The sequence below is a fragment of the Malurus melanocephalus genome, unplaced genomic scaffold, assembly GCF_030028575.1.
Source record: "Malurus melanocephalus ecotype Western Australia unplaced genomic scaffold, MMel_1.1 scaffold_159, whole genome shotgun sequence".
NCBI classification, from domain to species: domain Eukaryota; kingdom Metazoa; phylum Chordata; class Aves; order Passeriformes; family Maluridae; genus Malurus; species Malurus melanocephalus.
Window position 1 is genome coordinate 262,539 of NW_026623391.1, and position 11,265 is coordinate 273,803.

Consider the following 11,265-nt stretch of genomic DNA (forward strand, 5'->3'; position numbering starts at 1 on the left):
TAAAATTACATACTTGGTGTATGTCTTACATATCATTGTGTAAAATATTGGATAAAAACTACACCCTTTTTCATTAATTTTTCTTTTCTTTTCCCCCAAATTATATAACTTACAATGGAAGGTACTAGAACAGTTTAAGTAATACTGTTCTTTTAAACAACAGATAACCCAAATACAAGCTCTATRTGGAGCTTATTGAATAAAATTATCTTCACAGTAGGTCAGGTCTTTTTACTTAAGCTTACTRTATTTTGGTTGTCAATCATACCTTGGAAAACAATAGCGTTAAAGGGAAATTACAGTGAAACAATGATTTTTAATTCCATATTTATCAAATAAACTTACTTACAGGCAGTAGTTCATCAAATAAGCTCCATCAATATTAACCATATAAACACAGTTAGAAGATAAAGAGCACACAGCAGGCTACAGTAACTCAATTACCTTTGTCTTTTCACCAATAACATTTCTTTCCAGTTCAGCTATTTTTCTGTTTAGGTGATCCAATATTTCCTTCTCTTTCAGCAGCTCTGTTGTTTCAGATTTCTGTTCCCCATCCAAAAGGGCACATTCCATATCCAACTAGGAACACAAAACATCTTTCAGAAGCAGTCCAGATTCAGAAGAAATCTCGATACGCATTCAGGGGGGAGAGGAATGAGTTGGTGATTATTCACAAGAGGGAAATATTTTTTTTAAAGGGGAGGGGAAAAAAAATCCCATAAGTTTTTCTGCTGCAAAAGTTAAAAAAAGGTCACAAATTGGAGAAAAAGTAAATGGCAACATAAAATTGCAAAATAAAGTCCAAACCAACTTTAGATTGAAGATTTTTTTTTTCCAGAACTTTTTGTTTTCTATCTCTTCTCTGTGCTTCCTCCTGTTATGATTCTGTCTCTGTGCCCAGGCTCCATAGGAAACCCGCCTCGAACAGCTGTTTCTTTCCTGTTGCTGATAACTGGAGCAGGCACAACCCAAATGCCTGGCCAGCTTAGCTTGCAACTGTGAGATTCCAGAAGTCAAGGGGRTGCCAGCATACCCTTGCCACTGTAAAGCCAAGAAGGTTTGAAAGGAAGTTGTCTCACTTCCTTTCTCTCTRAACAGTCACAGGAGACGCCACCATAAAACTCCCAAGTGACACAAGGTATTTGGATCAGAGTGACCACTAAACCAGCAAGATTGTTCCAATTCCACTTTGGAGTGTAATAATTAAGAGCTGGGAAAGGCTAACCTAAGCATCATATCCATCCCCCAGCTRGGGAAAAATATCCTTCATCATAGGAGACTGCCAAGTTTGTGATTCTGAAAACACAGAATATGAAGGCTCCACACATCCATGGCTCCTTGAGAACCCGTCAGACTTACACTATGAAGACACAAGTAACACACATGCAAGGCATTTAAACCCAAAACGTATTWCATACCTCTCTGGAGGATTCATCCATCTGGTCATTTAAATCCTTGATCTTCTGCTCAAGTTCTTCCAAGTTATTCAGTATCACYAAGCGCTCCTCCTCCAGCCGACCAAGCTCTTGCCTTCGCTGCTCTTCACTGGTGCATTCTGGTATCTGCTGTTGCACACCACAAGAGTCTCATGAGAAAAAGAGGTAAACACTGTCTTTTCTGTCCCCTTTCATCTAGTTTTCATTTTAGACAAGTAAGGCACTGYTGGTTTTGAACCCATTACCTATTTCCTATCTACTATATTGCTATTTCTATATTTAGGAGGTGCACAAGAGAAACAAACATGATACTTTACTTCCAGGCATTGGAAGTAAATACTATACTTWACAGTAAGTACTATTCATTCTAAAGGAATTACTTAAACTTAACCTTTGAGAATACTTCACATGCTGTGCTATTTAGGTTGTAAAAATCTAATTTTTCCCTTATAAAAATAACACAGATGAAGATGCYTTTTATGTAAATTTCAGCTGTTCATTTAATAGAGGACAGGAGGTAGGATASGACATTTTTGTAACCAGACATTAAGACGGGCAGTTTCTGTAAAATAAGGACAAAAGCTGGCTCCATCTCCCCAGGCAGCACTGAGGAAGTAGTGCCCTTAACGTTACTCTTCATTACCATTTCCTTACTAGATACCTGYGTCAATAATTAAACAATATTATGAAGCAAATACCTGTGGTCTTACACCAGCAAACACTAGATCAAACAGTGCTGAGTTGGAAATGCATTCTTCACATTCACCTGACCCCAGGGGTTTGCAATCCACTTCCTCTGGGAAGGCTGCTGGCTCATTGTCCCCAAACAGGATTGGAGGGGGGCTGCGTGCAGGGCTTTGCAGTCCCCTCTGGGCCACACAGCCTTGCTCTAAAGAGCCCAGCTCAGCCACTGAATGGCTGTTCTGAGAGCAGGCATTTTATCCTGAACAAATCCGAGCTCAATATTTTATAACAATGAACTGCATTTCATTAACACAGTCACTTGTGGCTGCTTTTCTCAGGGCTTAACAGAACTCCCTTCACAATGAATGAATGAATGGCATTTCTTGATTTAGCACGAGTAATCCTACCAGGAAAGCCTCTTTTTGTCCAGTGTCCTGTTCAGATAATGCTCACATAACACCTTTGATTTCAACTTCCTAGTAAGGATTTAAAATAGGATCTCTGACTTGCATGAGGAAAGCAACAAATAGGAAAGAAATCAAGACCACAGCAACTTGAGAGTGAAATGTCCTACTACCTTTTCAACATGGAAAGACCAAGTCAGGCTGTAATAACATGTTTCTGTTCAACACAATCTCACACTCCAAGACTCAGCAGACAGATTTCCAGAGGGATAACACTTTGAAAGAGAAAATGTTTTTCTATCACACTTCCCTCTTCTACACACAAACTTCCATTGAGTATTAAGTTGTAAGTGTAGCAAGGGTTAAATACAATTCACCTTAGACACATAACCATGCTGAAGACCACACACTGTGTAAATAACAGTAAATGAAAGAGACAAAGTACTGTAAAGGTGTGAAATTGTTAAACAGAAACCTGCTTTTAAGGCTTTGCTTGGTCTCATTATGCTCCTGATTCCAACTCCCGAGTGCAGTTATTTAACACAGTGCCTGCCACTGAGATTTGCTGCTCTGGCACAGCCTGGAGGAGGCTGCTGCTGCACTGACAAGGAAATGGTTAGGAATGCTGTTAGCTCCTTTTTTGAAGGACAATTTCCTTTCAGTAATGAAACAGCAGTGAGAAGCACACAGGAAGGGGGTGCAGCTTATTAAAGGAGGAGCTGTGCTGGAGGGCAGGAGCCTTGCTGCCACCGCAGTCATCCCCAAGAGACAACAGCTGATCCTGCAAGTGGCTCAAGACCAACCTTGGGCAAGGAGACAGGAGAGAATTCAGCTCAGGCAACTTCTCTTCACCTCCCATGTGAGTGTGAGAAAACATACGCCTCTTACAAGAGCCTCAGGTTGGGAGAAAAGAGCAGAGCTTCCCTTCCCTCCTACATCTCAGCATGATGCTACACAGGGTTCCAGAAATCTTCTTTATTTACACAGCTATAATTGCTCAAGCAAATCTTTCTCCCTTGGAAAATCTTAAAACTCTTGCTGAACTGTACATCCCACTCAAAAAAAAAACCAAACCCAACTTCCAATACCATTAGCTTCCACAAGATAGGAAATAATCATTTGCTGGCTGGCACATTTTGCTGTCTCTATTCTCTATGTTTGATAGCTTATAAAATTGTGTGAGTTCTGAGGTCAATTCTCCTAGCTAAGCCAGTCTAACCACTCCCAGAGGAGAATTTCAAGCAGCAAAGCCTGGATTACAGTCTCCTCATGCAGAGCATTACCTTTGGTGTGATGCTTAGGTAGGATGACTCGGTGGCATCCTTCAGGAAGGTGGGAGCAGCAAAAGGTGGAGGTTTGGTGCTGTCACTGAAGTGCTCCTCAGCCCTCAGCCCTCGGGAGGGCAGGAAAGCAGCGGGGCCACGGCTGCGGCTGCTCAGCTCTGAGAAATCCGACTCGCTCGCCGATGATTTCAAGTGGCCTCTGAACCTCATTTCCAGGCTCATCTGGGAGTCTTCGAACACTGAGTCCTCATCGGAGAGCTGAAGTTTTTCGAGTTCCTTGTTAATTTTTTGAACATCAGCAACTGTAGTAGCTGTAGCAGGGTCACCGTCAGATTTGGAGTATTCTGCACACAGATTGAGGATGGTCTCGAGCCGCTGTTGTTCCTAGTTTAGAAAAAGATAATAGCACTGAGTGTCACATGTGAGCTAAAGCAAAGATGAAGTTAAAAAAGTTTGCTGGGTTTTTGTTTTGTTTGGGTTGGGGGTTTGGTTGGTTGTTTGCCTTGGGTTTGGGTTTTTTTTTCGTGTGAAGAATTGAAGTCTATGTAAAGTCAATCTAGCACTTAGAGCTAATAAAGAGATACACATAAATAAGTTACAGTGAAAGATGAAGAATCAAAGCTAATGTGGAAGAAGAATTTAAGAATATTAAAACTTTCCACATTGGAAAGATAAATAAACGTCAGGACATCTTATTTAACTAGCTATTAATTTCTGTGAAATGTACTTTTAAATTTTATATTGAGGCTTTTCTCTCCACACCCCATTTGTATGTACACACATCCAGTGATCTCACTACATAAATCACTAATTGTTCCACTTCACACTTACGCTATATTCCTACCAAGCTGCGAAATACTGCACAGATTTTCCATGAACTCACCCATTCCTGACTTTTTTTGGTTTTCCATTTTGTTAACTGTGATTCCTCCTTTTGAGAGAATTAGTCCACATTTAAAAAAACATAGTTTTAGGAGTACTAACAGAAAAAAAGGCATCACATCTAAAATACAACTTCTGTCAAATACACAGAAGTGGAATGTATTCTGTCAAACACAAAGATCTTTACCATTTTACTCAAATTCCCTATGGATTCATACGAACATTTCAAACTTGAGACTCTAAGCAGCTGTGCCGTTTTGACTCGATGTGCTTCAAGTTGCTATAAACATTTAATTCCTGAAGGATTTCTAGATCCCTACAACACTTTTTATCAACTGTTAGCAAGCTGTATTTGTTTTATTTTACTGTATGCATAACTTCTCTATACAAATTCTATTTCAGATTTTTTTTACCTTCTCATTTTTAAGAGGTAAAACATCTATGTAATATCATATTCCTTTTGTTAAAGAAAAGAAAAAGAGAAAATTGCTTACCATAAGCCTACTGAAAATTTTGCTGGAAAGAAGACCACTGTGAGAGTTCCATGCTTGGCATTAACACCTGCACTAATGTTCTGATTTCTGATTTTCACAAAATCCTTTTACTTTCAGTAGTATTTAAAAAGAAAGCAAAACCTCCAACATCCTCAGCCCCCTTCCCCAGGAACCACTACAGACATACTCGCTTCCCAAGCTCTACCTGGCATGACATTTACAAAGAGGATTTGCACAGCAGCTCCTTCTAACAGCCCAAACACCTCCCGTGCCCAACAGCAAGTGAAAACCAGGATCGAGCAGAACAGGGCATGCAGGGCACTGCCTCTCGTGTCCCTGCAGCGAGCCACTGAACTGTATGAAAATTTAACCCTGCTTACGAGCACCCAGCTTTGTACGGAGCTGCAGAGAGATCACCTGGCTGTGCTCCCCATGTGCACATCACCCGCAATTCTTTCTGAGCTGGAGAACCCATCCGAACCCACCCCTTTCCAAACACTATCCAAACCAGAGAATGCTGTGAGAAAGCAGTTTTGCCTTTGGGTAGCATATTCCCAGGTTCCCACTGCAGATTTCCTCAGAATCCTCCTGGAACAAGATGAGCCACCAAAATAACAGAGCCCGGGGCAGTAAATGCAAACTTCTACCTTCCACRAAATAGATCCAGCAGATTCTGCAGACATTATTCAACCCCAAAAGGCTGACATAATTATAACTCTCCAAAGCCTTGTTCCCTCCAGGCAACCACTGCCCGACCCTAAGCCTCTTTCCTTACCCTTCCAACGCCGCTATCCTCCCTCTCACTAAATCTTTTGGCCAGGCAACCCAATTCCTGAAGCCCTGAGCAAGMGCTGGCTGGGACAGCTGGCAATTCTGCAGCTCTGCCTGTTGTGACGGCATGGGGCCTGTCCTAATGGTCACAGATGGGAATTGTGGACATCAGGACAYGAAGTCCCATCCCTCCCTGCAACAACAGGCTGGATCAGGTTACCCCTGCCAACTTCCATCCCCTGGGTAATAATAGGAAATGGCAAATCTCAAAGCACTGCTCCTTCCAGCCTAAGGGCTCAGGTGAGGGGCTCAGGCTGCAAACCTGCCCTTTGCYAAACAGGCAGGGAAAAAAGGGGGTCTTCTTCACACCCTCAAGTCTCAGATGCTGAGAAAAAGCTTAAAAATCGTGGGAAAATMAGTCTTCAAAAAATTCCTGATGAGCTTTCAGACACATTACAGAAATACTGATATCTCTCACTTCTATTTTGACATGTGCTGAGAGGCTTAYGGACAGGAAGCTCTGTGGTTATTTTATACACTCTATTCTCATCATTTCATCTCAGCCAGCTCATTCCAGCTCCAGCACACCTGCATTTAACTGTTTCCAGCACAAATTTCTCAGTGAAGCAGCAAGCTAGGAAAGCATCCTTGCAATGAAAAAAACAAAATGAACAACACGTGGAAAATCCAGTCAATAATTTTGCAAGAAACACCACACAAGTTATTTGTGACACTGAGCACAGCAAAGGGAAAAAAAAAAAAAAAGGTATGTCAAAATCAGGAAAGGGGTTTAAAATTGGCTCTGGTGGAAGGGGGGTCTGTTGAATCAAGCCTTGTGAGCCTGTCAATATGTTTCCCCATAAAATGTCCTTTCTAACAGATAAAATCCTCTCTGYATTTTCTGTATTCTGTACAAAAAGGGGTAACAGGTCTTGTGCAGTTTTACTGCACAAGCTTTACCTGAGCAGCTTTACTACTCCTGACTTTGAGAAAGCTACACATCACCTGTGATTGGCTGCAAATTCAAGTGCTGAAGCACAATGATGGGGTAAGCAGATAATAACCCTCTTCTGCTCTTAACTATCAATGACATTAAGAGACATCCCTGGTACGCTGTGARAAACTTTCCAAAATAGCAGAGATAAACATCCCACTCTTTTAACAGGAACCATGTGGCGACTCTTGGATTTGTTCATCTGCCCCATAYCACGTTTATGAATTTTACAAATGTGTAGAGGTAATGCTATATCTAGATATCAAGGCAAGCCTTGGTTAATCAGCTGTGGCAAACAAGAAACTTTTCAGGTAACTGCCATTAGGAACTGGATAGCCTCAAATTTCATTAAAAATACATGTGCAGTCTATTCCTTGTGACAAAGACTAACATGAATTATGGCTAGTTCRGGCAGCCAGGTTCCCTTTGCCTGARGAAAAGGCTGTTGCRCTTTTCAGCTGCCAAAGAAGASCACTTTTCCACTGTTGCTTAGACACACAAACCACTGCCCTCTCAGCAAAAGCTGGGAGCAGCAACCAGTCAAAAAAGATGTGGGAAAAGAGGCAGAGAGACTGGGGAAGAGGGCTGCAGAAYCCCCCAAACTTTCTTTCTTACAAGTACATTCACTACCTCATGGACGAGAGGCAGGAGAAATTTTTTCTTTCCTACTTTTCTAAGGAGTTTATTTCAAAGATAAACTTGATCAGGGACAGAGAACAGTTTGCCAACTGTTCTTTCCCTTCTCTCCAGTTTGCACCAGTTTCCCACTCCAGCCTCGTTTACTTTCTCCCTGCCAGTCCTTGTTTTGCTCTGTGTTTCGTGTCCCTCCATCAGAGGCACCTTTGGCAGCCGAGGAGCWGCACAGAGCCCAGGCCAGGTGACAGCAGAGGAGCAGATGTGCCTCATCCTGYCCTTCCCAGAGCAGGCACAGGAGAAATGCTCTGGGAAAGGCAGGATTGAGCAGCGGCAGAGCAGAGACAGCCTGCAGGGAGGAGCTGAGCAATGMCCCTCTGAGAATCAGCTCCTGCACCTGAGGGCTCCCCAGGGAACGCCCCTGGCTSCCAAAATAACAGCGCTGTTCATCTGTGCCTGCAAATGCTCCTTTCTGAACCACACTGAGGGCAGGAGCCTGAAAACCAAAGTTCCAGTACATACTTAAGTTCTCTAAATGAGAGATTTCTGCAATTAATTTCTTCCAGGACCATACTGTTAATTTKCATAACATATACAGCTGCAAAAATCAGGTGTATGTAATCCAGATTTTGGCTTATTAAAGACCCCACAGAAATGTTTTACACACAATTGAAAATGAATGCTCCTGAGAAGTGACGGAGTCATCAATATTAATTACATTCTGCAGGGAGTTTTATCCTATCATACAGCACTTGTTCAATTACAAAACTAAATGATGTTAAGTAGCTATTCTGTAACACTATAGAGATTGTCAAATACTAATGATGGGAAAAATTGCCTTGAAGCTAGCCTTTGTCTGCTTGGCTGGGGCTCCTTTAAGAGCTAATCACTTACAGTTTACGTACACCTTGAATTATTTGTGCTTAATGGGTCTACAAAAAGACACAGTGCCAATATAAATTTATAAAACATGTATATGAGGTTTTCCACAAGTTGTATGAAGAGTTACATAAGCTCTATTAACCCTGATTTTAAAGCAGTAGCATCTTAAAAAACCCAAAATATTTTCATTTCATTTTCCCCTCACATAAGCACGTTACTAAATTGCAAGGCATCAATACAAACCAGGCACGGGGATATTCTGTATTGTTCCCTACTTCTGAATAAACCAATGAAACTCAGTGCTCTTCTGACTGTGACAAAAGTGTACTATGAAATAAGCCCCTTGAATTTTATTAGTGCTCATTCGGGCCTTGATAAATTGAAATCTCTCCCAGTACAAATCCTGGATCTAGTAAAACAACATTAACAAGGGTGTATTTACCGATCCCCCCAGACAGCTGGGCTATGGAAGGCACCAATAACCTACTGCACATGGGATTTTTAGGTACCTACCACCATCTAGAGGAAACACACTGTACTGCTTAAAAACCAGCACGAAAARCTTCAGTGCTATTTAAACAAGCAGCTATCAAAGAAAGCAGATGGCCCTTAATATCTACCCAACTATGCTGCCTGTGCTGTTCCACTCTCAACCAACCCTTGGGCTGAAGAGAAAGGCCCTCTTTTAGTTCCAGCAGCTACCACAGTTGGGCTTTTATCTCAGGAAAAAAAGAGTGACATTTCCTCTAAGTATCCTAAAAAAAAATCAATAGCTAACTGAATTGCATTGAACATAATTAGCTCACAGTGATACCTTTTGTCCTTGTTTATAAGGAATAAGGGCCAGTGTCAGCAATAGCTACTCTGATCTCTCCTCGTCTCCAGCCTGTGTAAACATCCCTGTGCCAGGAGGCAATGTCCGGTCAGCTGGGCTGGAGAGGAAGCAGCAGCAGTTCRTGACCCTGCTGCCTGTGCCAGGAGCAGCCCTGCGCTGCCCCACCTGCTCTCACAGCCCCTGAGACCCCAGCAAGAACACCAGAGGGATGGCAGGATCGAGAATGCCAGCTCCTGCTGCTCTTCAGGGCTTTGCTGGCTGGCAAAGCACAAGTGGCACCAGTCTGCAGCTGGTTTGTGTGAGCCCAGGCACAGACAGCAGAGCTAAACAAACAGATTGGGAGAAACACCAAATCCTACACAAGTTCATATGTGTCCTTTCCATTTGGTGACAGGCACAAATCACAACTTGGACTTTAAATCATTTTAAAAGAAGAACAAAACTGGRTGTTTTCATTATTTGTACTTTAAAAAAATCTCTGGTCATTTCTTGGGGCAATGAGAGCAGATCATTTGTTTTTATATGCAGGCTGCAGCAGCAGCTCTGAAGGCRAACTTCCAGAGGAGCCTCTGACACTTGAAAGCAAACTAAGCACAAGTAAAACTCATGGAATAATTCATATGGAAAAGAAAAAAATAAACAAGTGAAAGTAAACAGAAGAGTTCAAGAGCAGACACCAGATCAGACTGCAGTGAGTGCRTAGATTTTACTACTGAAAAAAATCCAGAGGTGAGTATCAGCCCTAAAACAGAATGCACTCAAACCACCCTATGCCCAAACAGCTACAGGGGCAGCGCTGTTGCAAAGAAAGATACTCTCCACTTCTTCTCTGGGCCACAGAGCACTCTAGTCCTCTAAAAAGGGTGTTACTTTTCCGAAGGAGTTATTTGAGTGGTCCTACTCTGTGCTTCTACCTACTGTGCTTCAACAACCCAGTATGGAAAAGGCTGACACATGTGCAGAGAGACTTCATTTCCGCTGCCACTCACCTACCAGCCCCTCACTCTGAGCTTTCACACAGCCCCAAAAGCTCAGAGCACACAGCTTTGATATCCATGAGTGCTTGTTTAGTTGGAGTTTTTTTATTCACACCTTCCCCCACCTCGTAGAAGAGAGAGACCTGAGCAAACATGGATCCTTTGCCCATGTCAGTRCAAGGGAAAACAAAATTGTTCTTTGGAATCTCTGGCTGGATGTGTCAAGACCCTGTTTGGACAGATCCTTGACTATCCTTTGGACAGGACAAAGAAAGACAAAACAAAACCAGAACAAGGCAGACCCTAATGCACAAAGAACTGATGTGCGGCTTTTTTAAAATATATTTTTTGACTTCTCAGAGATCTAGAAACCTGTTCRTGGCATTTTTCAGACTCTAACCATTGGAAGGAGGCACTGTCCTGATACTTCACCACACAGCTGACACCAGACAGCTCTAGCAAACAGGGAATGAAGACATGAAGAAGTATCTTGAGTATAAGATGAACTCAAGCAGGAGGATTCATGTTCAAATTATATGCAACATATAAAACTTTTTTTTTTCCAAAACCTGGAAGAACAGTAAGCAACTTCTCTTTTCAAAGAATTGGGACTTRAAGGAAGTATTCAGCAAGAGGAACTATTGAGGGATGGGAGGGGAGAATGTAACCATTTCATCCAAATATAAAACCAGAACAATTATTAGCATTACTGAATACTGAAACAGCCCAATATCTTTCATCCCTCACTACAAATAGTATTTTTTTTTCAAAAAAGGCTATTCTCTTTGAAATACAAATACATTGCTTTTATGACTGATTATCTCAGGTTTTACAGCTTGACTGCCTGGAAAACCTTGTGATAAGAAGCAAAGAAGCAATCACCACCCTGCACACACAACACACCAGGAATAGGGAGAAGATTGCTGACAGGAGCACAAGAATGGCAGAACAAATGTGGGGAGAAACAGCATTGCTGCTGGTGTTTCC

General features: G+C 42.0%; 1 protein-coding gene across 5 annotated transcripts in view; it reads right to left on the minus strand.

Annotated features, from left to right (window-relative positions):
- PHLDB2 (pleckstrin homology like domain family B member 2) overlaps positions 1–11,265 on the minus strand; it is a 65,137-nt gene that overhangs the window by 37,902 nt on the left and 15,970 nt on the right. For 3 of the 5 annotated variants that reach the window (XM_057371834.1, XM_057371836.1, XM_057371832.1), the window contains exons 4-6: positions 3,811–4,194; positions 1,422–1,568; positions 445–582 (exon numbers count right to left, since the gene is read on the minus strand). In XM_057371834.1, the coding sequence (XP_057227817.1) occupies positions 445–582; positions 1,422–1,568; positions 3,811–4,194 (669 nt within the window). The remainder of the gene's footprint in view (positions 1–444; positions 583–1,421; positions 1,569–3,810; positions 4,195–11,265) is intronic. The other 2 variants (XM_057371835.1, XM_057371833.1) reach the window with 1 other exon arrangement.